This window comes from Fusarium mangiferae (genome assembly GCF_900044065.1).
Source record: "Fusarium mangiferae strain MRC7560 genome assembly, contig: FMAN_scaffold002, whole genome shotgun sequence".
In the NCBI taxonomy this organism is placed as follows: domain Eukaryota; kingdom Fungi; phylum Ascomycota; class Sordariomycetes; order Hypocreales; family Nectriaceae; genus Fusarium; species Fusarium mangiferae.
In genome coordinates this window covers 2,715,174-2,742,368 of record NW_024573922.1, presented here as the reverse complement: position 1 = coordinate 2,742,368, position 27,195 = coordinate 2,715,174, and the positions used below count along the sequence as shown (strand labels likewise).

Genomic DNA, 27,195 nt, shown 5'->3' with positions numbered 1-27,195 from the left:
ATAGATCAATAAAAGAAACTGTACGGATACTTATGTCTCGCACATTGCGAGCAATGTTTCATACAGGACCCTGGCTTGGTCTGATGAGTAGTGACTCGAATTAAGCACTTGAAAATTACAGTCCTTGAGGATCCGCGCGGTAATATTACTCCGGCTCCAGAACTCGTTCCTCAAATCTGAAATGCAAGGTTACCTTCTCCTTGTCTCTGCACTCGCATCAGTACTGAACCTCATATATCATTTAGAGAGGACAAATGTAGGATTGACTCCTGAAACTTCGTGCTCTCCTTGAGAAGGCTCGCAGTTCAGACCACAGTTTCCGTGATATACCAGAAGTTGTTCCCAGGTTCTCTGTCTCTCAGCTCATCTCGGCCATATAACTATCAATCGCGGAATGTTTAAAGATAAAAGAGCAGCCTTGCCATTAGATAAGTGGTACTGGGCTTATATTCTATTGCTGCTATAGGAAATAAGGTTGTGGTAACTCTGCTATTGATTTCTAATTTGTGGTTTACAGACCCTTAAGTGTAGGAGAGTGTGTTAATTGAAATGTAATCGAAGTGCCATTTGCCTTATAGAGGAAAATAATATATAAGAATGAGGTATAGAATTTTATTAGTAAAGAGTAGATTTTATGACTTGAATGTTATTACTATAATGATCTCTATGATAGGAGTCTCCTGCCACTGCGGTGAAGAAACTTCACTTTACCAAATTAAGAGTTGACAAGTCTGCGGCATTTGCTATATGCTCAGTAGCATGAGCATCACTTATTGCTCATGTGCCCTCCTGATCTTGAGAATTCAGCGGCCTTCCACGAGAAGCCCGCTTGCTCTCTCATTCCCAAGAAGCTCGACTACAAAATACTAAGGAGGAGGCGTTGTTGGCGAATACGATTTCAGCCAGGAGTGTGTATGCTTCCATTTCCGCTCAAACTTGGCTATGCCTGAAACAACGCATCCCGGGGAGAGGCCTCTATCATGAGTTCATATGATCGATCCGTGGTTAGTCACTAGACTTATCTTTGACGCCATATTGTTGAGAGCGAGTTGGGCCTTACGCGTATAAAAAAGAGGTGTTAAGATGGGAGTGTTGATGCTGACCCAACTTTGTTGATCTTGATAGAGAGGGAGGTATGTATGCTTAAGGTATACCGGTGTACACTGCGTCTCTTCAAAGCCATACGTTATCCCTGCAGTGTCTCGCTGACTAGTTCAATTTGGTGATTCAGTTATCTTTGATCTCAAATATTTGACGTCACCTTTCATCAACTTGTCTCACGAATGCCCTCGTGTGTTTTGGGCTACCTAACCTACAAACGGATGATAAGTCCACCAAAGAATAGACATCACCAAACTCAACAACCACTCAGAGGGAGGTTTTCTGGATCTGGCACAAGGTTGACTTCTGAACTTCTGTGTGACCATCCTAGAAGAGTCTCCAGTCTCCAATGAGAGTGAGACTTTGAGGCTTTTCTCCGTGTGTATATGGCGTATTCGCACTGAAGTTTATCAGATCTACATCACATTACTAAAAGCCTTCACGCCAAGCTCAGTATGGGAATGGGTTCAGGGCAGGGGGTCCGTCATAACCTAATCGGAAAGAAACATATCACATTCTCTCCGATGTGCTCGATCCCATCTGACCAAGCCAAGGCACACCAACTGTGTTAAGCCTTCTTCCAACATCACAAGTTTATCCTGAGTGTACATATAATTCTTATTTATTGGGGGGTATCTAGCTAATATTTTGACTATTCTACTTTCCTCCAAATGGCGTCTTGTACGCCTTGGTGGTATCCTGTTCTCCCATAGTTGGCCGTGGTAATCATTATTAAATGGATAAACGAAACGTTTCCGAATATAGATGAGTTATGCAACGCCGGCGCTGAATGCATTCCTGAAAATCTCCCTCAATTTTTTGTTCTTCTCTTCTTCTTGTTTGTTTTATTGGCTGTTCTATAACAGAAGTGCGATAGGCACAAGCACAGCTATAGCAACGCCGGCTGGTGGATGTTTACTAGCTGCTGCACCATCAACGTCTTTCGATGGAGCTGCTTCAGCTGCGTCGAACCTCATCTTGGCGTAGCTGTTGATATCCCTAGATGGGTTTCCAGGTCTCTTTGACCCGGTGTCTCTGGCAGCAGGGCCAGATTTGCTTGCAAGACTGAACTTGACAAAGTCAGCCAGGACTGGTCCCTGGCCAGTGTATTGAATGGCCTTGTGCTCAAGAACAGTGTTTTCGAGAGGTCTTATATCGTTCTCATTTGAAGGTGAATCAGTAGCTTCTGTATCAGCAACTTGAGTTCGTAATGTTGAAGGACGCTCGAAGGCAGACTGCGCAGCTAGTGTTGCTGTAGGTACACTCTCTTGATATGGAGAGCCACCGCGCGGATATGTCATGGTTGCAGTTACTGGCTCGTCACCGCAGATACTGCAGGTCTCGACGCCAGAGGTGAAGCCGTAAGGAACAGCAGTTGGTGTAGCATCAGCTGGCATAGCTGACATGCCCCTGTAGACTTCCTTGACTTGATAAGGGAACTTGGCGATGCCTGATGGTGAAAAGACATCGAGTGTTGTGGTGTATGTATTTGTGTAGGCACAGTCTGTGCAGAGACAATCTTGACATTCAGGCATCTCAACAGTCCAGTACTTGTCGGCGCCTTGTGTTGGCTCAGCCTGACCAAAGCTGGTTTGAGTCGCACTGAAGCATTCTGTCATGGTGCGGGTTGTGTAAGTGTATCTCTGTGCAGCAGTCTGTGTAGACCACAAGGCACTGAGGAGAATAAAAAGATGCTTCATAATGAGAAAAAGAGAAACGTTTTACTTCAATGAGTGATTGGGACAGAGAAGCATGCGTGTGAGACAGGATCTACGGTAGATATCTATTCAGGGTCTCGAGAGCGCCCGCTGTTGGTTCCTTGCAGATATCCCCCTGCATCACGGTAACTCTATCTCATAGCCCAGATCCGGTTCAACCAACAGCATCACAATTTTGTGAATGTGAATGTGAATGTGACCCATCACATCGAGACCCTTCAGCCTCAGAGATCAGGGTCGGCCGCTTGGGTGAGGACAAGATCCATAAGCAGGCACACAGTGAGCCAAAAATCTCCATCATGATCTACGAGATCTGGGACAAGGCGCCCAAAACTCTGTTTCGGAGAGTTTGTTACATAACAGGAGGATGTCTGGGCGTATCAGGTGAAGCTATAAGTTACAACCACCCATAGAGCTTACAAAGCGTCAGTGCTGCCCGGATGAAGTGTTCCTGGGCAGTCTCTCCCGGTTACAACTCCGGATGGCCACTGGAGACTAGACTATCTTGGCTCCCGTAACGGGCCGTAGATCGGCCAAAGGTAGCACAGTGGCATTCTTTAGTGAGCCCACCATCTTGCTATTTCCGTCAAGTGTGGCGCCTGTCAAGATTCCCACTCGGAAGCTAAAGTGATGCACTCACTGAACCCGTTGCTGAATGGCCATAGCTCCTGGGACTAGCACTGAAGCATTACACGAAGCTTAGAGTTGACTCAACGGTTCTTTAGCAGAGACAGAGCACACAAGAATCTTGGCAGCCCCCCAAAAGCAGAGGTTTTGTCTGACGGATTGGGACATCCTGAACAAATCATGACTTGGGAGTAGATCAGAGGCGAAACATGATGTTTTGATCAACAATGAATATAAAAAGACGGTATACAATAGTTGATCTTCATTCAAGGGACCAACAAACAGTACAGTCCAGACAACGCCTCACTCTAATACTGTACCTTCTCGCCACTCTGCCCTACAGAAACAACGCTTGAGGAAATAGCAGACGTTGTACCATCGTTGTCCGTGCATGACTTGACTTGGCTTGACCTAACTTCACTTCACTTCACTTCACTTCACTTCACGTCAGAGTCTAGCCCACGAATCTCTTTCCGGATCTGGCCACCATCATCCTCCAAACAGCCTTTCAATAGCATTTCTTAATGACACCTCTTACACTCGAATAAACTTTACCATCAAGCGAGGTGGCTTTTCGGTGAAAGCGGCAGCGGTGGCGTTCCAGACCTCGATATCTGAGACAGTGACTAGATCTAGACTCTCATTTTGACGCCGTATCGAGGACGACATAATTCTACAACAAATATCAACATAGCTTTTGCAGCGATTTATATGTCTACAAAGTCTTCACCTATGGACAGTGCTCAAGCCATCTTACGATACATATTCCCGTAGTCGACGGAAACTAATAGTTAGCTGGGCGACCATTCAGCGCTCCAACAAGTCCGTCGGCCGCCGTCTCTGAATATCTCGTGGCCAGGCGCTTTGTAGCTCTTGACCTGCGTTATCTCCGGTTGAAATATCCGCAAGCTTAGGAGCTTTGACCGTAGTCTTTGTTGTGAACAACTCCGAAACTATTCCCCAGTCCGTATAAAGACACTGCCATGTGACCCTCGAGTTGCACAACTCCAGGAATGCGACATCCCTTGAACAGTATGTTATGATAAAAATATTACTCTTGCATGATATACGCCGAGCTTAATATTCCCTGTCGTCCAATAGGGTCAGTCATCATCTAGGTCATATCATACAAAGCTTGGCCAGAAGGAATGGTCCCCAAAAGTGACAAAGTTAATTAGTGTCTCAAAACGGTTGTTTTCTGGCTTGCCAAGCTCAACCTGTGTAACACAACGCTCCCAAAGGGGATTTTGCACTACCTTGGTGTATGATCCAAGGTTTTAGGGGTGTAGATGCCTTCGCGAGTTCCCATCTGCAACTCATGAGGAGAAAGCCTACGCATATTCTTATGAAGACATGACCAGACCATACCCTTTACAACGGACTTTTATAGTCTACACAAATTAATATCAAGATATAATCAATAGGAAATTGGGCTAATAGTGAGGTTATATCGTATCCGGAAAGGGTGTATCGTTAACAACTTGAGCGGTCGAGATCTATGCCTACCCCCTGGGTCAAGACTCTTGGCTCTGCCCGTATAAGCTCCAATCACGGATCTAGACCTACCTCAAGCTGACTTCAGACCTTTCTTACGAAAGGTCTATATCTGCATTGCTTTGTGTCGATTTTATGAGCATTCATAATGGTACCTCGGGGGAACCCCAGATATCGTTAGTTCCCCAATCTTGAGCTGAACCAAACATTATTCATTGACTTTCAGATTAGTGACAGCCAGTAGGCTTTTTAGGTGAGTCCTCAACAGAGAAAGTGCTCCGGTATGCTGCTCAGCAATGTCGGTCGGATAATTAGAACCAGTCTTTACTCACTATTGAAACAGCCTGCAATAAAAGGTCAAAACACTAAAATCATGGCAAGCTGTGTGACATCTGCACCAAGTTTCAGGTTACTCTAAACAGGAGGGGAATTTCAGATGAACACAAGTATAGCCTCTTCGACTGCTTTTCTCTCTCGGCGTAAGCTCTGGAGTGAGTTTCGAAGAGTCAACCGAGACATTTTTGCTAGAGCTACCTGTAACTTTGTCATCGCTGGACTCGGCCAGAGTGACCAGTCGTGGCTTATGAGTCGAGCTAGATCTGATGAGGCTGATGAGGTGTAAACTATGTAGTAATGTTTAATCTACGGAGCTCTTCAGAGTTCAAGGTCGAGGTAGAAGATGAAAGGTCAGTGTTGATGGTTCTTGAAATCCAAAGACGAAGAATGCAGAAATATCGATATATTCTGAGACTCTAAGAAAGCCATTTTTCAAGAGGCGTCTAATTTAAATGGAAATTGTAGATGCCTCATCACCAGCACCGATCCCATTCGAGCACTGGCTGAAACCTTGATCCAGCACTATCCACACCTTCAACTTTTGTCACATTATCCACAAATATCCGTGATCTTCTACAGGTATACCTGGGAAGGATCTTCAACCGCTGCGTTAACCTATCCTTCCAGCATTTTCAATTTCTTTTTCTTCCAACTCTTTCAAACCCATCACGATATGGTCCTCATTCATGACTCCGCTTCAAAAAGCAATCACCGCCTCTCAAGAGTCGAATGAAGGGTGTGCTGCCTCATGAGCGAGATGCACAGTAGCCCAATGACAGCAAAGGCAAGCAGTGTAAGCCACACTCCCCTGAAGGCCTCTACAAAAGAGCTGATGACGCCGTCATACCATCCTTCTGGAAGATGCTTGATCTCATCCAAGTCATCTCTGATGCGGCGAATCTCATCTGCAGCCCCAGGCTCGGCACCGAATCTGTCCCAAAGTCTAGCTTTGAGGATGTTTTGGTACACAGCTGAGCCAATGGTAACTCCTACAGTACTACCGAGGCTGCGTGCCAGATCTAAAGCTTATTAGCAATGCGAACTCAGTAAGATACGTCTAATCAACTCACAGGTTGCAGAGGTGATGACAGCCTGCTGAGAGTGGTCAACGGCAGCAATGCATGCCAACAACGTCGTTGTGAGGGTTGCACCATATCCAGAACCGATCAAGAAGAAAGAAACTCCCATCAGCCACTTGGGACTATGCTCGTTCTGGATTGTAAGAACCACAACTCCCGCAATAAGGAAAAGCAAGCCCACTACACCCAGTTTGGTGTATTTACCAGTTCTCTTCATGATGAAGCCCGAGAGGAGAGATCCCACTGAGATACCGATCGGTGATGGGAGAATCTGGATGCCAGACTGTGTGGCACTACTGCCAAGAACCTGCAGGTACAGAGGAACATAGAAGAGCGCCCCCATTACCGCCATCGTACAGGCAAGGTTGCAGAGGCAGGCGTTCAAGACAGTCCGATCAAGAAGAAGCTTCACTGGTATGATTGGCTGGCGGGCTTTACTCTCCCAGAACAAGAATAAGCCAAATGTGATGAAAGCAAGGGGTATCGTGGTCAGCGGGAGAGGGTGAGTCCACGGCACAAGATTTCCACCTGAGTTGAGGCCCAAGAGCAGGAAGACCAAGAAAGAAGATGTCAGGAATGCCCCCATAAAGTCGATGCGTGCAAGGAACGACTTATCCGACTGCTTAGGTGGAACCCTGACCAAGAAATGAACTGCTACAGCAGAGACGAGTACTGGAGGTACTTGGATCAAGAAGGCGAGTCTCCAGCCCTGGGATGTGTGATCATTAATCAAGCCGCCAAACACACCACCTAGCATTGCACCAGATCCATAGCAGATGTTACCTAAGCCCTGGATAATGCCTCTCTTACGTAGAGGGACCAAGTCTGAGCCCAGGAAGGTCGATATGCTCATCAATCCACCACCTCCAATACCTGCGACAACACGTCCTATGATCATGGTAGTCTGATCACGGGCCAGACCACAGATCAGATTACCGGCTGCGAAGAATATATTGCTGAATACGAGGCCCGGTCCTCGGCCAAAGATATCTGTCAACCGCCCCGAAATAGGTTGGCATGCGGCATTGGAGATGAGGTAGGCAGTTGCAAGCCATGACAACAGGCTGAGGGATTGGAACTCGCTCGAAATTGGCCCAGAGAGAGTCGCAATAATAGTAGAGTCGATGGCGCCCAGGAAGACTCCAATCCACGCTGTGCCAAAGATGAGAACCAACCGGCCAGTTGATACCTCCTCAGCAACAACGGTTGTCTCTTCCTCTTGTCCTGCTGGTAAGCCTCGATCAGGGTCATCTCCTTGAGCTTCACTTGGTGGTTCGGCATCTTGATTCTGAGATTGACTTGTGGACTTGAGCAACGGGGTTCGTTCATCGCTGAGTGCATTCGTGCCGTTTTCGGCCACGGCAGATGCTACGCTGCCGCTGGCAGATTCACGCATCTTCACGCTTACCACGCAGTTGAACGAAGGAGGAATCAACTGAAGAAAGACTTGTTGCGGGCGGTCAGATTAGTCTCATGTATCCCCGTGTAAGACTTATGTGAGATGGAATTGAGGATTACTGACAAAAGGGCGTTGTTGATATATCCGTGGTTACGATCGGCGACTATCGGCCTATCCGAGCAGCCGCTAGTATCAAAAAAGGGTAATCTTTGAATCGAGAAAAGAAGAACCGACCAGCTCCAATTCACTAAGACCCAAAGGGATGACGCGGGGATCAATTAACCAATGACGTCTACGGTTATGTCGAGGAAGGGTCCAGGGCAGCTTACACCGTGAAGGAAATAGGAATTGAACTGGATGTATGTCATACCTATAGTATCTTGTTGTCATGAGAAACGAAGTTGTAGTTAATGTTCTAGAAGAACATTATGAATTAATTAAGCCATTGAATTTATTCTCCTTGATTATGAACTATAGAGATCTGTTGGAAATGGAAATTGGCACCTAGTGTCTGTGTGACAGCCATTTCGAAATCGACGAGACGAGCAGCCCAGAAGCTGAGACCGCAATCGGTCTAAGTAGCAGCCAACGCAGTCATGATCGGCGAAGTCGCGATGCATCTAGGCATGACAGCAGAAAGCTCATCTTTCAAGGGTAGCATGTGATATGACGCATATTCAGGACCCATCGCTCATGAGTAGGTTTCACAATAAGACACCATGATAGCTCGGCTTAAGTCATTTGTTCATTTACATTCATAATTTTATAATCATGACCAAGCCCAGAAGGTACAGGCCCATACCCAAATCCATGTCTAGTCCATTGGGTACTTTTCATCATTAAATGCAACGCTATGCAAACTCATACCCATCCATGTCAGTGGTCTTTTCAACTGGACAAGCAAACAACAGATTCAAACATCGACCGTGAACTATAGCGAGTTCTCAATCTCCATGAGCTCCTTGATCCCCTCAGCAATGCCCTTGGCTTGCTCCGGGTTGAGACGGGGTAGGGGTCGTCGAGGGTAGCCACCATAGCCGTAGTAGCTCTGGATAGCAGACTTGGTGCCGGCAATGGCAGCCTTGGTCAGAACCCAGTCGGCCTTGGAGAGCTTCTTCTGGAGAGCTTGAGCCTCATCCTTCTTGCCCTTAACATAGAGGTCCCAAACCTTGACGCAGGTCTTGGGCATGACATTGGCACCACCAGCAATGATGCCGCTACCGCCACTGACCAGAGTCTGGATGGTAAAGTCGGCAATACCGCCGAAGGCAAGGTAACCAGAGCCTTCTTGGAAGGGGGTCCTGGCATCGGTAGCGAGGGCAACCCGGGTGAGCTTACCAGTGCTTCCACAGGTAAACTTGGTGCCGACAATGTTGGGGTGCTGGCCGAGCTTGATGAGGAGATCGCTGTCCATGTCAAGGCCAGCAACAGCACCAGGGTAGTTGTAGAGAATGATGGGGATGGGGCTTGCATCGGCGAGGTCGGTGAAGTAGTTGTAAATGGCATCCTCACTCATCTGGGCCTTGTAGTAAGACGGAGGGAGAACAAGAGTGGCAGCAGCGCCAACCTCAGCGGCCAGCTTGCTCAGCTCGATAGTGCCCTTGACACTGCCCTCAGTGGCTCCGAGGAAAACGGGAACAGATTGGAAACCAGCCTCATCCAGGGCCTCTCGGGTAGCCTTTGTGACGGCAATCTTCTCCTCACGTGTGCAGTGAACAGCCTCGCCATTGGAGCCCATGGCAACGAGACCGGCCAGGCCAGCTTGACCTAATCGCACGGCGTGCTTCTTAATGGTGGGAATGTCGAGCTCCTCAGTCTCAGGGTCGAAGAAGGTCATGACAGGGGCGTAGATCCCGGTAGGGAGCGACTTGGGAGCGGCGGCATGGCCATTTTGGCCGTTGGTAACACCGTTAGAAGTAGTCATGATGAGATGTCTAGTGTGCCTGGGGATGTTTGTTGGAGAATGATGGCTAGTGGAGTAGACTATGAGAGACGATAATAGATGGAGGAAGAGTAAAAGACAGACAGCAACGAAGCAGGAACGGAACAGAACAGGACAAGCCGGGGTTTAAATGAAACGGAGAGGGACTTTATAGCTAGCATACCTCACTATACGGTAGCGTATAAACCTCAAGACATCATGTCGAATGGAACCGACAAATCCATTTTCGGTACCTTCGCTACGCTACCTACGCTACTGTATCCGTACCTCGCGGTAAGAGTAACCAGTTTGGGGGTGGATTCGCCTCGGGAAGTCAAGTGCTCAAAGGACCGTGTGGGTATTGGCTCGATCGCCCCCCAATTGGAGTAATGCAATGTAAGTCTGGAGAAGAGAGGACCACCGAAATATCCATTTGGGATGGTAAGAGTTGCGCAACATTCGGCAGAGAGAGCTCAGAAGTGATGTGTTGGGTCTGAGGCTATGAGACTGTCATACGCCGTCACGTAATCTGGTCACACTGAGTACACCGAACAAGATGATGCAACAAGATGCCATATCATGCTGCGGCTAAAGTCGACGGACAGATAGAGAAAAAAACATCTGCAGGTAGTATAACCAGGCCAAGAGGATGCCAATATGACCGATTGCCTGCCTCTTCAGCTGCCGGGTGATCTGTTTGATAGGATGCGAGATCGGCACTTCCGATCAGAGCGAAACACCACCACTACCATGAATAACACAACTCTCGCTCGCACTGACATCTATTGATGCACCCTCTCCCATCCATCACCAGTCTCAATGCTGGTTAGAAACAGACGAGGGGGACCGGTTAGGCGGGACGAACAGGAGACGGAGGCTTCAAGGTCTAAGAAACCGTTGGATCGCTTGGCAAATCCATGTTCAACATCCCGCGCTGATGTCGATTAGCCGGCCGGGATATGAGCTCTATGTACAGTAGGTCCAGGTGGAGAGTCACCCTTTTGCCTTGGACCCCGAGCTGACCAAGGCTTGTATTTTGCGGCGTCACGGTGTGTAAGAGAGGCAAAGTGCATGGTTTATCGAGACTGACCGGAAGGTGACCGGGCTGTGCTTGTGCTTGTACTTGTGCTTGTACATGTCTGTACTGTACTTGCACTGAGTGTGTGCGCGCCCGAGTTAGTTACTTACTTGGCAGTGTGCTGTAAATTGTCGAGGTGAGGAATTTGGCGTTTGGTGTTGATGGGGTAAAAGTCAAAGTCTGGCTCTGAGTGGGCGGAGAATTTCTGGCGATGGTACCCCCAACGTGGCACCTGATGCCGTGTTACGTGAGGGGTCAAAGTCACGAGACTAACTAAGGTTGATTGATATTGTACCTATCAATTTACTTGGAACTGGATGTGAGTAAGCTTTTGATAGACTTTCGGCACTTGATTACGTGACGACAATTGATGTTATCAACAATCTATATACGACGCTGAAACGGTTTCAACTGATGATTCACAAGCTGTAACTATAAACTCTGCTGCTGTGAACATCAAATCATATCACCCATGATTACCATTGCTTTCGGTCATGAGCCGGGGATTCTAGTGCCGTGGGGGTGGGGGGATATCGGCCCCTCCAAAGCACTAATTCTCTGTAGTCTGAACCCCTCTCCCCTCACTGCACCTCGCAACCCATGGCAATTTAGAGTGATGATCCTCATGGGTTTGGGGGCTGGTGGTTCTGGCTTCTAGACGCTCCATCGAACTTATGGTTCCTGTGAGAGATACCTCTCTAGTCAGAATGGGAAATGAATCGATCTATCCTTCATTAGGTAGTCCAGTATCCGTACTCTCAAGAATTGCTGTCATGATAACCTATCGCCTCTGTAAATTATGTATGTACTGTGAAGATCATTCATTCTCTCCAATTTTGACGGTTTCTGTCATAGCACGAGGGGATTTCCCCGCCCCCGATGTTAGCTATCGATGTGAGACAAACACCACCAATATGATCACCGAATCGACCGCAACAGGATACATAGCAATGGCACCATCATCTCAAGGATTCTGTCTCAATCTCTTCCCCTACCACTGTCTCCCCCAGATTTCTGCGAAGCTGTATCATCCCCACACTCACATGAGCACCTCGACACAAGATTTATCCGGCATCATGACTCCATATTCCCAAAGCTGTCAATCTCTCGAGCTTGAGATTGGGGGGATTCGACGCGGGGACTCTTTTTTCCTCCAATCACGTCCGGAGAGAACCCCGAAGTGTCCCCCAGCTTTTGTTCCAAGCTAGCGGAGACATGAGCGAGCATTCATAAGAACAGTATTCAACCTTCATGTCCATCTTCTCATGATTGCACTCTAGACCTCGTCTCTACACCCTCTCGCGTTTAATTTGACCTCCATACACGTTCATACGTAATTTGGGACTCGTTTATATACCCTCATACCCTGTTTTTGATCCCATCATAGCTTCTGCCCCTCCCCCGCCTTGCCCCTCGGCTTAACATCACAATGGAGCCTCTCAATGTTCTCATGGTGAGTTGATCCAAGAACAACGTTCTCACACTCATTTCATGCTAGGTTACTAATACGAAACCTTTAGATTGGTACTGGAGAGTACACCACCGGCTTCGTCGGTGGCGGTGCCTCTGGCTCAGACAAGAAGGTTGGCGTCGTTGGTCTCAGTCTCTTTGATCTGCGCCGTCGCGAAAAGGTCAACAAGCTGGGCATGGTTGGCGTCAATGGCAAGAAGTTCCCTGCTATTCGTAAGTATCCCCCAGACAATACTGTCATGATCATGACTAACTTCCCCCAGGCGAACATCTCAACAAGAACATCCAACAAGTCTACAACAACCTCGACACCTCCTTCGACTCATTCCCAGCAAACGACAAGGTCGACCCCGACGCTTACAAGACCGCCATTGACGCTCTCAAGCCTGGCGATGCCATCACAATCTTCACCCCCGACCCTACCCACTTCCCCATCGCAAAGTACGCCATTGAGCGCGGCATCCATGTCATGATCACCAAGCCCGCTGTCAAGGCCCTCGAGGAACACCAGGAGCTGGTTGATCTCGCCCAGAAGAAGGGTGTCTACGTTTACGTTGAGCACCACAAGCGTTACGACCCTGCTTACGCTGATGCTCGCGCAAAAGCTCAGAAGCTCGGCGACTTCAACTACTTCTACAGTTACATGTCTCAGCCCAAATCACAGCTCGAGACTTTCAAGGCATGGGCTGGAAAGGAGTCTGATATCTCTTACTACCTCAACAGCCACCACATCGATATTTGCGACTCAATGGTCCAGGAGCGCGGATATGTGCCCGTGAGCGTTAACGCCTCTTCCTCCAAGGGTGTTGCTGTTGACCTAGGCTGCGACTCCATCACCGAGGATACCATCTCGCTTCTCGTCACCTGGAACAAGAACGGCGAGCCCAGCAAGCGAGCCGTTGGTGTCTACACAGCCTCGTGGACCGCCCCCCAAAAGGCCGGTGTCCACTCGAACCAATACTTCCATTACCTCGCTGCCAACGGTGAGATCCGTGTCGACCAGGCCAAGCGTGGCTACGACGTCGCGGATGACTCTATCGGTCAATTGATGTGGTACAACCCCTTCTATATGAAGTATGCTCCTGATGAGGATGGCAACTTCGCTGGCCAGACTGGCTATGGTTACATCTCTATTGAGAAGTTCGTTGATGGTTGCAGAGCTGTCAACTCTGGCAAGCTCAAGCCTGAGGACCTTGACGCCAAGCCTCTCCCTACTCTCAAAAACACTATTGCCACAACGGCTATTCTTGAGGCTGGCCGAAGAAGTATTGATAAGAACCGAGAGGTCAAGATTGTTGTCGAGAACGGCAAGTGGAGGCTGGAGTAATGGATGAAAGGAAAGGAAAGGAAAGGAATAGGGGAAAGATATATACCATATGCTACGTGTAGAAATGCCTGATGGGTTACGGCCAAAAGTAATGATCAAGTCTTTTGTTATTGCAACCTTTTAAGAAGTGATCTACCGGTTCCTTAGTGAATATGATTATGCTCAGAGTCTAATGCGGGGTGGATACTAAAACACCATGCCCTTTAGTTAAACTCTTAAGCTCCACCAAAAACTCAACATCACACCTTATATACCCTCATTACAGAGCCGGGTTTGATCTTTCAATACTTCTCACTACATAAAAGCTCAGGCTAACCTCGTATGAAACATCTTCTCCCTGTATAGCCATCATGCCTGAACCCCGCTTCTCCGATCTGATACTCCCTCAAAATGAACAACTGTCCATGTCCCAACTCATGGCGTCTTTCAAACGCACCACGCTTACAATCCACAACCGTCTGACTAGCATCCAAACCGACGCAGACTTTGTGGATGCGGTGTCTCAAGCCTATAGCCCGCGACCACTTGTGGCTAATGAACGTTGTGGAAGTTGGTATATTCCGCCTGAGCGTAAAGGTGCAAGTGCGTATTTCAAGAGTACAGATGGCCATGAGAGGGCGTGGAAATTTAGCACTAGGAGGTTGAACTTGCATTTGGTTGAGCTTATTGAGAACAATGATGGGTACGTATAGAGGCCTAGTCATTGTCCCGTTATACGACAACTAACATGTTGACAGTATCATAATCGTCGACTCTACTCGCCGTGGAAAGAGTATGTTCTCTCTCATGACAACCAGAGCCTCGGAAACAGTGACGACTGACTTATATAGGGATGCCTGATGCCCTTTCATCGACGATTCCTATCTGGTGCACAGTCCTCAACCTAACTCTTCTACCCTCAAACCCATCCTCAGCAAATCTCTATCTGCCAGTTCATCTCCCAGCAACAACGCACTCCCAAATATGCGCACTCATCCCTGGATTCGTTGCTTCCTTCAAGGCACTCAATCTCAATCTTCCAACATGCCTGACAAAACCACTCCGCCCATTCTGGGTCACCCCAGACTCATCTCTTCCTTCTGTCCAAGACACATCCTCCATATTTGACGACTTCCGCCCTGTCATATGCTGCACGGCTAGTCGCCGAGTTGTAGGCAGCGAGATGGACGAGGGAGGATATATACAAGGTGCGGCTGACGATACTGAGATGTGGGCGCATGACCTTACAGCGCCTTTGTTTTGGGAGAATATTGACGAGCTTCTCAAGACGCCGGAGGCTGAACTGCCAGATCTGATCTCCAGACTAGTCGGCGATCATGCTGCTAGCAAGAAAGACGAAGGAACACAAGTAAAGCTGACACAAAACCTTTCAGTTTGCCCTTTACCACTTCCCGCCAACCCCTTAGAATGTCGCATTGTCATAACTCAAGACTCCACACCAAAGGATAGCTGGATAAAATCCAAGACTTACATGCAAGCCGGCCTTGGCAAAAACAAGCTGGCTAGTCGCAACCTTCGCACTTCTCTGCCTGAAATATGCGGCTTTGCTGCTAAATATCTTGCCTCGGCCACAGAGCCTGATCAGCAACGAATTGTGGTGGCATGCGAATCAGGGCGAGATCTATCAGTCGGCGTGGCCCTTGCGATATCATGCTACCTATTTGATGATGACGGGAACATCAGAAAATCAACAGAAGACGCCTCATTTACAAAGACTTTCATAAAGTCGAGATTGGGTTTCATCATGACAGCTTACCCAAGCGCCAACCCCAGTCGGGCCACTCTACAGAGTGTCAACAGCTTTTTAATGGACTGGCGAAAATGATGCAGTTCAAATAGAATATATATATATTCGAGATCAACAAGTTAATCATGAGACAATGACCTTTTACCTGAGACAACAAGCTGTGTCGTGTCTCAGTTTCAACATTGTCTCAAATGGCGAATGGTTACCACAACGGGGCAGAAGGTTGGTAAAGTTTATTATTAGTTCAGTTGATCTAGGTGATTTGTTCCATCTCTTTCGCTATTTGACCGATATGTATTTTGGGTATTCCTCAAAGCAATTTCAACAACAAAGCTCGTTTCGTTAGACCTCACCTGCCTCAATCTTCTGCAGAGCACCAGGGAACTCGGACCAGTGCCGCATGATGACAACAGCACCAGCGTCACTCAAAGTCTTCTCCATCTCGGGCTGTTTGTCTTCAGCATAAGGGCCAACATAACCAATGACCTTGATACCAGCCCGAGTACCACTAAGAGTGCCGCTCTTGCTGTCCTCAATAGCGACAGCCTCTTCGGCCTTCTTGCCAAGTTTCTCCAGAGCGTGAAGGTAGATAGCGGGATCAGGCTTGCTGGTGGGCTTCTCGAGACTTGTGGCGGCGGAGAAGACAACATCGCCTTGGAAATACTTGTCCTGACCGACCTTCTCGATGGAGGCACGGACACGGCGGAGGGCAGAGGAAGAAACCACGGACATGGTGTACTTGCCAGAGGCAGCAAGCTTCTCGAGCTGCTCATCAACACCAACACAAGGTCGGAGAGATTCCTTGAGCTTGGCAATTACTGCGTCCTCCTCCTTCCGAACATAGGTCTCCATGTCCTCAGGTGAGATCTCGATGTTGTAGTTCTTCTGGAGGGTGGTGAGCATGCCGCGGAAGTTCTGACCGACAAACTCCTTGATGAGGGTCTCGCCAGTGAAGCGCATCTCGACTTGACGAGCCTCGCAGATCTCGTTAATGAGGCCAGCGCAAGCCTCGAAGGCAAGCTCCTCAGAGAGGACGAGTGTGTTGTCGCAATCGAACAGGAGGGTGTTGATCTGGAAATTGTCAGTGTAAGCGCGAATAAGATCGAGATTGCATGAGCAACATACCTCGGGCATTTTGGCGGATTGTGGTGAAGAAAGTTCTAGAGAAGAAGCAAAGACGAGTTCCCAGAGGAATTGGGTGTATTACGAAGAGAAGAAGAGAAGAACCTTGTGGAAATCAGGTGGAGCAAGGAATAGATGGAGGTGAAGGAAGAAAAGACAGTGACGGAGCTACTGTGGGGGAACGGAGGTTTTATGGAGGATGTGCCTTGGTTCAACGGAGCAGGGACATTCGAACTGTAACGGGAACTGCACCTGCCATTGCTACTACGACTGCCTGTAACTGCAATATGCTGTAATTGGAATATGCAGGTGCGACTGTGTGATGCCGGGGGTTGCCCGGGTTGTCTTGCAATGAACTCTACAGGTTGTTTGATATGCATCTGCACCTCATGCGTAAGATTCAACAAGAAACCCCGCGTTCATGAATAGGTAGGTAGCCACCCCAAGGGGACTTATTAGCTACAGCAGTGAGGGCTTTCTAAAATCCAATGTCTTTTTAACTTATATACTAAATCGAACAGCTAGAAGAGCTGTTTGTGCTGATAAAATACTCCTCTGTATACTCACAGAACCAAAGAAAAGAAACGGCTTGCTCTTCAAAGAACTGTCGATCGTCAACACGTGGAAGTCAGACAAAACAAACCCCTCGCAAGTCAACCCAGCATCAACATCAGATCGAATCAAATGCCCCTCCCCCTCCATTCAGCCAAGGTAAGGTCCGACTAAGAACCGCCCAGTGTCGTCATCAAAGCACTATGAATCCCTGTTAGAATATGACACTAAAAAGAGGGACCCGTTTTCTTCCAGTCAACCGGCCCGCACCATTGCCTTTTGCTCTTTGAGCCTCTGACAATCATGGATTATGCTCAGTATGCACTAGACCGACCTACAGTGATGACCTCGCATAAGCATATGTAAGTGAGTACAAAGATATGGCGGTTCAGGCTTCGGAGAGTTCACCCAGAGTCCGTCTATCAACATGCATGGTCCACGTAAACATTGTCACTCTTCAACGGCGGTGGACCTCCAATAAACGCCCTCGTCATACCAGTTGCGGGATTTGTAACATACCGTATTAAGCGATACAAAGAGTATTTACCCTCCCAAATCGCGATCGTACCAGATGAGTTGTTTTTACCTCATACGGATAGTTCCTCGGGCATTCAGCAAATTACTCTCTTTCGATCTTGAATCTGTCGTACTATTAGAGACAGCTACTATAGTATATATGACATCGTTTCTACTAAGACACCAATTAGAACAGCCGTCAAATGGATATCAAAAAGCCGTATGCTAGTCAACTTCCTATCATTCTCATGTCGCTTGTGTACTCTGGGCAACCAGGCCTGACCTTCCACGCTAAGGCTTGTGCAGTCGAACTTCCACTCTTTTTCATTATCATTAGAACCCCAAACGCCAAAACACCATTTGAATTGAATGTAGTGCAAATCTTCCTAACCGAATCCCGATGCTGCTGAGGTTGGAAATTTCCCCAAGCGAACGTCTAGTATCCAGTAAGAGTTGCAGGTAGGTTCGGCGACGGCGCCGCTTTACAGAATCTCCCTGAGCTTCTGCTTCTGATCAGCAGTCAAACTTGCTGGGAAGTTGATCTTGTACTTGATGACGAAGTCGCCTCGCTGGCCAGGCTTTTTAGAGATGGGCATACCCAGGCCAGGATAACGTTCCTCGCTGTTGGGCTGAGTTGGGCCTCCCTTCTCGAGGTTGAGCTGTCGACCGTCGATCGTTGTCACGGTCCTTCGCCAGCCGGTTAAGGCCTCCTTGAGATCAAGGGTTACCACATGGACAAGGTCGTTATCCTCGCGCTTGTAGAGAGGATGTTCCTTCTGTAGGTTTGTTAGTCATTGTTTCATAGAAAGAATTATGACACGGTCTGCTTACCTCTTCGACAATAAAGTGAAGATCTTGACGGCCTCCCTCTACTTGATCGCCGACTCCGTTGAACTTGATCTTGGAACCCTTCTTCAGGCCCGGCTTGATAGGTACTTCAAGGATCTGGTCGGTCTGGACTCTCTTTCCGGTCTCATCGTAAGTCTTACGCTTAATCTTCATCTTCTTGGTCACACCGTTGAAGAGCTCTTCAAGCGTTAGAGGCAGGGGCCGCTCGACTGTGGTAACTTCAGGAGTAGCTTCTCTAGGTCGAGGCTCGAAGCCTGAGCGTGTGCGTGAACTGCGGCTTCGAGGACCAGCACCGCCAAATCCGCCAAACATGCCAGCGATGTCGTCTTCGTCGCCGCCGTGCATACCACCAGCAGATCCGTTACGCATGAATTCGGCAAAGATATCTTCGGGGTTGCTGAAGCCGAAGCCGCCAGCACCGCTGCCGGTATTGAAGTGGAAGGTTCGGGTGCCGCCTCCACCGGGCATACCGCCTTGGAAGTTGAAGCCTTCAAACCCGCCAGGCATGCCTCCAGCGGCGAAGGGGTTTCCACCAGCACCACCTTCGGGTTGCGCGGTACCGCCACGGAGTAGGAATTCGAGGCCGTACTGATCATAAATCTTTCGTTTCTCGGGATCGGAAAGAATTTCGTATGCTTGTGAGCATTCTTTGAACTTTTCAGCCGCATCGGGGCTATCCTTGTTCTTGTCTGGGTGCCATTTCAAGGCTGCTTTCCTGTAGGTGGTGTGGTTAGCGGTGTTGACCGGATCATGATGCTTGACGGAATGCGCAGTGGTTCCTAATTCAGCGAAGAGAATCTCTTTCGTCAATTCGCTGAATACGAACCATGGTTTACTTGTGCATTTGCAAAAGCAAGAACCTGGTGAGAGAACGGTATTGTGTATTGCGCTGCCGCAGCTCCGTATAGAGATTGTGTACTTACTTGTATCCCTTCTTGATCTCGTCCTGAGTTGCCTCAGGCTTGACGTTGAGGGTGTCGTAGAGCTTCGTCTCCTTGACCATGATCGCGCCCGCTAGAAGTTGTGTTTTTCAAGATTATTTAGGTGCGCGATGTGGCTAAACTTTGGCGAGCCAAATGGGTTCGATGGATCGAGAAAATAACAAGAAGAAATGGGTGGCAATATCAAGGATTGCTTATTGCTGATTGTTTGTTGAAACAGTGAAAAACAAACACCAAAAGTGCGCTTCAGTATGATGAGAAGAGGTTTTCGTTCTAGGTTGAATGAGGTGATGTGATGTGAGGTTAAAGAGAGGGGATGGTTTAGTGCAAGAGTGAGTTCACAAAAGATGAGTGGGAATCTGCAGGTGAGGATTAAAAGATCAGTCCAGTGACGCTTCAGAGTCAAGGTCGAGAAAGCACTACGCCATGCTACCGTGACAATCTCCAGAAGCCACTGCTGGGAAATACTGGGGCATGGGACCTTGTGGAAGCTTCTAAAGTGTAGGGGGAAAAGACACCGCAATGTGAAAGGAACTTGATGTGGAATAGAGGCTGGCTGACCTCCAGTCTACCAGGTGGGGGTGACGTCGAGTCGATCGATGGATATCTCTCGAACAACAACGAGAAGTACCTGTACATCTGCTGCTATCATCAATTCTTTGTTCGACTGTATTGTCTACCTAGGAAGTATGCTACTGGGAATACTCTCTTTGCAAAGTTCTCTAAAGTCAATTCCGCAAACTACCTACACTAACTACACCATCAAGGGTCATGCTCTCTCGTCCTCGTGTCGGGCTCAATCTGTCGATACCTGACAACTTGACAGGGATAATTGACCTATGACGATACTTAGCCGTGGTGGTGGAGACGACGCCCCAGACGCCAGAAATGCAGTTCGAGAGCCCCAACTTGAAGCTTAAGATGGTTGCTGGAAGCTTGAGCGGATCTATGATGAAGCCTGGCTATGGGGTTGCCTGAATGATTTGTATGGGTGTACCCATGCTATGATGTTTTTGCCATCTTTGTGCGCTGTGAGACATTGCACAGATCTGTCGTGAATCGAGGTCTGTTACTATGACTTGGGGATTCCGTTCCCCGTTGTAAGCTGCAGCTATTCCCGACAACCCTGGTCCATGGTCGAAGCTTCTAGAACCTTCTAACCTCTAAGCTTAACACACTTGGATGAGATGCTCTAATGGTTCCGATATGAGTTGACAGCTTCTTTGGCTAAATTTCCTTTTACAGTTATCAAAAAATTGTTATTTTCGTGTTAAGGTCTCCTATGTAGCACGCACTATGCCTCTAAAGGGACCTTGATCATCTAGATCTTATGTCACATAGGTAGTATGGTTTGCATGCTATACGGGCGACTTTGGGGTAACTCGAGGGGAAGGATTCAGCAGCTCAATTGTGAAGTCACTTTGAATATTAGTAGTTCCATACACGAGTAGCTGCTTTAGAATACAGACTTGAAGCTTGATTAGCTAGGTACCTACCTAATAGAATGCTCAACGGTGATTGTTTGATGGAGTTGGACATGGCATATTTGCTGTGGAGCTATTGTCAAAGCAATCATACATTTAACAAATCAAAAATGACTAATGCCGCCGGGTTTATTTCTTTCTGTATACCTTAGCTAGAGAAATAAAAGTACATCGTTCTAATGTATCTACCTACCTACCTAAGTCTCTTACTTAAGGTTGATTCCCTCGAATTGCCTACGTTGGAGGCTGGCACGTGTAAGTCCACGCCAAGAAATTCTTTATCTTATCTCTCCCAGTACGTACCCCTCTACTGCAGCGCAACTGTACACTGCGGAAGCTCATCGCTTAGATCGTCATTTATTCAATACAACAAACAGTCGGCAAGCGTGTTTCGTCGAAAACATAGTCATCACTATCAGCATCAGCCTAGAGGAAACGGCTCAGACTATTGTTTGCATCATCCTATCTTTAGTGGGCAACATCTATCGAATTAAGCTCCTTGGTACCCCCTCATGGTGGGAGGAGTGTCCGATCGACAGACTGAGCTTGCTGGAACTCATAGAAAACGATTGACTTTTCAGCCCCAGCCATGGAGACTTCACAGCAGGACTCGATAGATCGTGTGGTCGAATTCACGGGTCTCGATCCTATGGGCGATCGTGAGCTGATTATTCAAGCTCTGAAGGTTGGCACTGGGCAGACCCCTCAAAGTGAGCTTTGCGACTGACATATATCTACTTGACAGCAAAGTGACTGGAAACCCGAGAACGTTGTCAGCCAATTCTACGAAAACGAACAAAGCGTACGAATATGTTCCAGGCCCATTCCAGCAAATGCTGATCGTACCACAGTTTCGAGCAAAATATAAACAGCTTTGGGACGATTCTATGTTCACCGCAGATCGAGACGGTAACGACAATACGACTGGTATCTGTCAGTAAAATGTCACGCTTCCCTCCGAGCGTCAACTGACCCCATAGCCTTCCATGTCGAGTCTTCCGATCACAACGTCATTCAAGGCGTAACTCCCCCTTCAGAGTCACACGCGTATGGCGCTCCTTCGAGACCTCCTTCACGATCAAACAATCGATCTCCCTTGGGTACGATGGTGGACTGGACTGCGGCACATGTGCCCGGTAACTCTCTTGGTCACCCCCATGAATATGCGCTAACCAGGATACACACAGGCGTCCCAGAGAGCCAAGCCCAAGAGGATGATGACATGCAACGAGCTATTCGTGAGTCGGCGCAAGAAGCTGGACTACCGGTGTCACATCACGAGTCCGGTATTATAGGAACGTCGGAGCCACCGCCTCCCCATTTTGGTCCTGCAAACCGCGAAACATATGTGGCGGCCGATTGGGCTATTGTCCCATCTGATCCTGTGAAGGAGAGCTCCGTAAATGAATTTACACCGTCAAAGCGAAAGAGAACTCCAGGCGCGCCCGCAATGTTGGTAATCAGCAGTGTGCAAGGTGGTGAACACCGCCTCGGCGGGCTCCTCACAATTCTGCATGAAATTCCTCTTGCACGGAACATACTCCTCGGCATTGGATCGCCTGCTACCACATACGGCTGTAATAATGACTGGTGGCGAGGACAAATCATTCTATCACCGGAGGTTTTGGCAAAAATGGCTGAAGAAGGCAGCTCAGACCCTAGCGTGCACAAGAGCGGCAGTGCATTTGAGGACGAAGTACACCGATTGATGGCATTTCTTGACTCTACCGAGCGTGGTTATGGCTCGATATCTGTTCTGGCAGATATTTTGGCGGAATTCGACACGCAGGGCATGGAGAAACAATTCTATGAGATGCTTGGCAAAAGATACCCTGATACTGCTCAGCCAATGATGCAAGTTGCTGGAGTGTCGCTATTCTACGGGGATGACGAAGAAGAAGTCGCAAGCTTTGGTCTTCTCGAGATAGAGCACTTCCAACATGAGTACAACTACATCAAAACTCTGTACGAGGCACTTGACCACGTCATGTGGAGTGATACTGTGGGTTTGGATCAAATACACGATGGATCGAAGATGGCATTTTTCAAAAAGATGGGCGATATTCTGGTATTAGACACCACTGGTGATGGGCCAAGCGATTCGTTCGAGATTCCCCTGGAATTCTACCCGGAAAGGTACCTCACGAGCCGGAAAGACGAGGCACGTCGGATTCAGCATGGGTGGTGCCAAACAAAGGAACAAATGAAACGTATTCAGGACGAGAAAGAACAGCTTTTTAGCTTAGCGGGCACGTGGGGCGACGCAACTGATGATAAGGGTGCAGTTTTGAAAAAAGCGATCGATCAGTGGGAGGGATACAGGAGTTACCTGGAAAGCTACCTCCGATTCAAGACTTTGGAGAAGTCGGGATTCGATACTGATAAGTACCCTGACTACCGCATTGCTCCTCCAGATGTGGACGACAACGCGTATCTGGAATCTCAGAAGGTCACAGATGTGATGGGCTATTCTGAGAGTTTACTTGCGGATCTTGAGACAAAGATGAAAGGTAAGTCTTGGCTTTGAAAGGCTTCTGTCCCCGTGACTAAAATGACCCTAGGCCTCGACGTAGAACTCGAACAGATCACGGCCAAACAGCGAGCGTTGGGGAGACTCCTTACAGTACCGGATAAGCCAAGTCGTCCGAAACCCATGTCCTGCAAAAGGTATCTCCTTCGCGGATTAGTTGCATCACCCACCGTCTTGTATGTCTGCCAACGGAAGGAAGCAGATCTGATAGACCTTGATGACGAGGAGACCAAACCAAGAGATCAATGGTGGAGGCTGGCTTATACCCCTTATGGAGAAGTGCCCGTTAGAGCGGAGGTAAGAGAACTTGAGATTGATTGAAGCAGGGGAGATTATTCTTACTAACACAATTACAGAAAACGACTATCGACATAGTATTGGTCGATATCTGGAACGATACCAAGAAACCACTGCTGGTATACGCAACGGAAGACGCCCTTGAAACGCCCAAAGACCATCTATCATCCCAACTGGAACGATTTATCAAGATGGAAAATAAAGCTTTCCGTCAAGAGCTATCCAAGGAAGAATCCACAGCCAACGAGTCCAAGCAGATGGGTAACTTTGAGTCCAGCTCGTCTCTTTCACCTCATTCGTCCTTCTCGCCTTCTAAGAGAAAGCATCGGTCTGATAGCGGTGGTTCGATGGACAGTAATCGTGCCTCGATCGGCAGTGACGATGCTAGAAACCGATTTGATAACCCCTTCCTCCCTGATGACGACGAAAGAGTCGGCACTGAAATGGCGGATTACGTCCATAGCTTCAGTGCTATGGAAGGCCACATCCCAGATTCACTTATAGGCCGTACTCAAGATTCAGCAGCTCCGACAGAACCAACATCAGCTACCATGACACCGAGCACAGTAACAGCTGACTACTTGGACACCAACACTGCTTTTGCTGCGGAGGAGCCTCGAAGTCCGGAGATGCAAGAGAAGGCTAGGCCGCCTCCTTTTATGTCATTGTCCAGAAACTCATCAATGCGAGCGGAATCAAAGAATTTGATGGACATGGACATACCAGATGAGAAACCTTAGGTGGTTCTAAGAGATAAGAGTTCACGAATGCCGACGTTTGCTTGTAAGGGGTAACATTCTTCTTTTTTTGGTTCTTAGGCGAAGACAGCGCGCCATTATGGAGGGTTCCCTGGTTTACATAGCATGGTTATTAGAATAGCATTTGAGCGCATGGAGTTTTGGGTCTTGCTCATGTAGCCTAGTCAGGACAAGGTAGAACATGCCATTTTGCTTGATAGTTCAAGCTTATGACATCTCAACGAGACATATCAAGCCAACACACTGAAAAATCCCAATCAACTTCAGCTTTTAGAAAACAATATGCGCATAGCCTCAACAAAGATAGGTCTCCCAATTAGAAACAGAACATGGCGTCAAGCGGGTTCTTTATCAATCAATATCAACACTAGAGATGTCTTGTACGAGTGTCCGCTTTCTCTTCAACTAAGTAGGACAAGATAGGGAATATGATCATCAGATGTTCCTCACTATGGCACCAAGCGAATCTTTGTAAGTTGTATATTCTGTCTATAGAAAGCACGCCTGATAAACACACCCTTGCTCCATGTAAACAACACGTATAACACAGAGACCACCAGTCTTCCTGCATTCCCTCAATGTCCGTATCGCTCGATGCTTGCAATGCTCGTCCCATTCCGAGTAATGCGCATCTTGAACGCCTTAAAAATGAAACAAAATGACCTCGCTATGTCGATAGTACTGTAGATGAAAGAGGATGCCGCGAAATGGTGTAGAAGGTAGAGGCTTGAAAAGTAGCCAAGCCATGACTCGTCCTGGCCACGCTGAGAGATGCGTGGCTTTCTGGGGAAGTCTACTTCTGGTCTCTAACATCATCGTCATCCTCGTCGTCATCATCAAAGTCTTCCATGTCCTCGTCACTATCGCTGCCGCCAAAGTCTTCCTCTTCGTCGGTCATATTCCAGAAATCGGCATCGTCATCAATTGGCTTTTGTGGTGCAGGTGCGAGCTCGGAGGGAGTGGGCATCCGTGACCCTGGCGGGATATCCTTCTGGGACTTATCAACGATGTCTTTTGCTCGCTTGTTATACTCGGTCTTGTTGTCGCGATAGAGGACGCTAGCATCGACATTTGCGGGTGAGTTGATTTCGGGATCGTCGAGGAGGAGCAGAACGGATCGCAGGACCGATTCGACACCGTGGAGGACATTCCAACGCTCGCTGGCCAGCTCGCCTGACTGCTCGTCTTCGCCCGGCTTGTGGAGGATGGAAATGCAGAGGTTGCCGTCGGTGTAGACGTTGGGGTGACAGATGTTCTTGGTGAGAAATTTGAAGCTGGGCGGCTGGTAAGGATAATCGTTGGGAAACTTCATCTCTGCCTTGAGATAGGCTCCGTGCCAGACACTGTCGGGGTTAACAACCCAAAGGCCGATCTTCCAGACCAGAAGGTTTGAGTCGTCGGTCTTGAATTGAAGACGATCAGGTTAGACGATGTTTGCTCCATGGTACCAAACGACATACCTCGATGTTGACCCATTTCTCCTTCTGAAGGGGTTGCAGCTCCTGCATAAGTCTCTTTTGCGCCATGATGACTGACTATCGATAAACAAGGTGTTCAGGTGCGCGTGCGCTACTCCGCCCGTCCAACGACAAGAATCCTCCAAGCGAGCGTGTGTTTGAAAAAGACCGAAAGTCGAAGAGTATGTGAGGTAAGTTGATTGTTGCGAGTTTAAGGGTTGAGAAGAGTTGGGCCGGGCTTAATAAGTCAGGCCAGCGCCAGCGCCAGCGGCAAAAGGGAGTTGTTGACTGCCTGTGCTGTGCTGTGCTGGACGGAAAGGGCGGTCGAGGAGGGGCGGCTTCGGCGATTGGACGTGCAAAAGTTGAGCAAGGTGGTGTTGGATTTAGAAGAAGCCGCAGCCGCTTCGCTTCCCTTCGTGTTGCTTTGCTTTGCTTTGTTGGCAAGTTCTGTTTGGATGTTGCCCTTTTTTTGTGTTGACGACGGAGGAGGGAGGAGTGTTTGTTTGTTGTTTATTGAAGGGTTGTTGGCTTATCGCTTGACAAGATGTAAGGTAACCTTGATAGCCAACGTGTTTGAGGTTGGAACGCCCGGTAAAGACGAATGCGGAAAAGAAGTCAAGAGAAGAATAAGTAAAAAAAGAGGGATGGCCCTTTTGTACCTAGTGTTTTTCTTCTATTCTTATTCAAAAAGCAACATGGATTGAGGTAAAAGGCAGAAAGGTAAAAGAAGAGGGAAAAGGCTTAGTAAATTGATTGCCTTACCTTGGGCATTCGATGAAGAAGTACTTACCTTGCCTAGGTAAAGAGTACCTACAGAGTCATTCACTTCGGCCTTGCCGCCGCCATCCGGGGACCGGAGCATGAAATCCACTCTGGGCCGGCCGGTGACCACTTGCACCTGCCACCTGGTTCTGGTTCTGGTTCTGGTTCTGGTTCTGACTCCAGTCTCCTGGCTCCTGCCCTGGTCTGCCCCTCGTCTCGTGCCTATCCTGCCCTTTCCCTTTCGGCGGGAAAGACTGACGTCGGTCCCACACCTCCCTGAGGCTGGCCCCACCCCAAGATCACGCTTAGGTACGTATCCGTTCCCGTCCGCCCCCGGGCAGCCCTGCCCGTCTGCATTCCCGTCCTTTATAGCCATTTATTTGATGGTACTGAAAAGTGAATGAGATAGGATTGGAGAAACAGGTCATCAATATGCCATGGCTGCGGAATTGGAACACCCCCTTTTCATCTCTTTGTCTTGATTATGATTGTACCTGATCGACAAACTCTCCAGCCGCTGCTCTAGGGTACTGTGTATGCGTGTTTGGGCTGATTCGGCGTTAGCATTTTTACTTTGTCCCTGATTGCAGTGTGTCATCAGCGTTTCAAGTACGATTCATGTCAAAACAA

General features: G+C 48.3%; 9 protein-coding genes across 9 annotated transcripts; 3 read left to right on the top strand and 6 right to left on the bottom strand.

The window, feature by feature from the left end:
* Positions 1-1,958: 1,958 nt before the first annotated feature.
* On the bottom strand, positions 1,959-2,720 carry FMAN_05793 (uncharacterized protein; the record flags this gene model as incomplete). The annotated part of the gene is made up of 1 exon (XM_041827506.1): positions 1,959-2,720. One exon carries the CDS (start codon positions 2,718-2,720, stop codon positions 1,959-1,961), a length of 762 nt encoding a protein of 253 aa, XP_041678463.1.
* A 3,264-nt stretch (positions 2,721-5,984) lies between these two features.
* FMAN_05794 (uncharacterized protein) lies at positions 5,985-7,751 on the bottom strand (the record flags this gene model as incomplete). The annotated part of the gene is made up of 2 exons (XM_041827505.1): positions 5,985-6,295; positions 6,347-7,751. The coding sequence occupies 2 exons, from the start codon at positions 7,749-7,751 to the stop codon at positions 5,985-5,987; spliced, it is 1,716 nt and encodes a 571-aa protein (XP_041678462.1).
* A 934-nt stretch (positions 7,752-8,685) lies between these two features.
* Positions 8,686-9,678, bottom strand: FMAN_05795 (uncharacterized protein; the record flags this gene model as incomplete). The annotated part of the gene is made up of 1 exon (XM_041827504.1): positions 8,686-9,678. The coding sequence occupies one exon, from the start codon at positions 9,676-9,678 to the stop codon at positions 8,686-8,688; it is 993 nt and encodes a 330-aa protein (XP_041678461.1).
* Positions 9,679-12,182: 2,504 nt separating this feature from the next.
* FMAN_05796 (putative NAD binding Rossmann fold oxidoreductase) lies at positions 12,183-13,550 on the top strand (the record flags this gene model as incomplete). The annotated part of the gene is made up of 3 exons (XM_041827503.1): positions 12,183-12,206; positions 12,274-12,436; positions 12,487-13,550. The coding sequence occupies 3 exons, from the start codon at positions 12,183-12,185 to the stop codon at positions 13,548-13,550; spliced, it is 1,251 nt and encodes a 416-aa protein (XP_041678460.1).
* Positions 13,551-13,900: 350 nt separating this feature from the next.
* Positions 13,901-15,375, top strand: FMAN_05797 (related to 2`-O-ribosyl phosphate transferase RIT1; the record flags this gene model as incomplete). The annotated part of the gene is made up of 3 exons (XM_041827502.1): positions 13,901-14,232; positions 14,288-14,322; positions 14,381-15,375. 3 exons carry the CDS (start codon positions 13,901-13,903, stop codon positions 15,373-15,375), a joined length of 1,362 nt encoding a protein of 453 aa, XP_041678459.1.
* Positions 15,376-15,639: 264 nt separating this feature from the next.
* On the bottom strand, positions 15,640-16,431 carry FMAN_05798 (putative HAD superfamily hydrolase; the record flags this gene model as incomplete). Its single annotated transcript, XM_041827501.1, has 2 exons — positions 15,640-16,368; positions 16,423-16,431. 2 exons carry the CDS (start codon positions 16,429-16,431, stop codon positions 15,640-15,642), a joined length of 738 nt encoding a protein of 245 aa, XP_041678458.1.
* Positions 16,432-17,969: 1,538 nt separating this feature from the next.
* On the bottom strand, positions 17,970-19,339 carry FMAN_05799 (related to DNAJ-like protein homolog; the record flags this gene model as incomplete). The annotated part of the gene is made up of 3 exons (XM_041827500.1): positions 17,970-18,260; positions 18,319-19,051; positions 19,260-19,339. The coding sequence occupies 3 exons, from the start codon at positions 19,337-19,339 to the stop codon at positions 17,970-17,972; spliced, it is 1,104 nt and encodes a 367-aa protein (XP_041678457.1).
* Positions 19,340-21,350: 2,011 nt separating this feature from the next.
* Positions 21,351-24,328, top strand: FMAN_05800 (uncharacterized protein; the record flags this gene model as incomplete). Its single annotated transcript, XM_041827499.1, has 7 exons — positions 21,351-21,446; positions 21,507-21,563; positions 21,613-21,694; positions 21,742-21,897; positions 21,949-23,271; positions 23,323-23,588; positions 23,648-24,328. The coding sequence occupies 7 exons, from the start codon at positions 21,351-21,353 to the stop codon at positions 24,326-24,328; spliced, it is 2,661 nt and encodes an 886-aa protein (XP_041678456.1).
* An 811-nt stretch (positions 24,329-25,139) lies between these two features.
* FMAN_05801 (putative ubiquitin-conjugating enzyme CDC34) lies at positions 25,140-25,872 on the bottom strand (the record flags this gene model as incomplete). Its single annotated transcript, XM_041827498.1, has 2 exons — positions 25,140-25,748; positions 25,807-25,872. The coding sequence occupies 2 exons, from the start codon at positions 25,870-25,872 to the stop codon at positions 25,140-25,142; spliced, it is 675 nt and encodes a 224-aa protein (XP_041678455.1).
* Between the last annotated feature and the right edge of the window lie 1,323 nt (positions 25,873-27,195).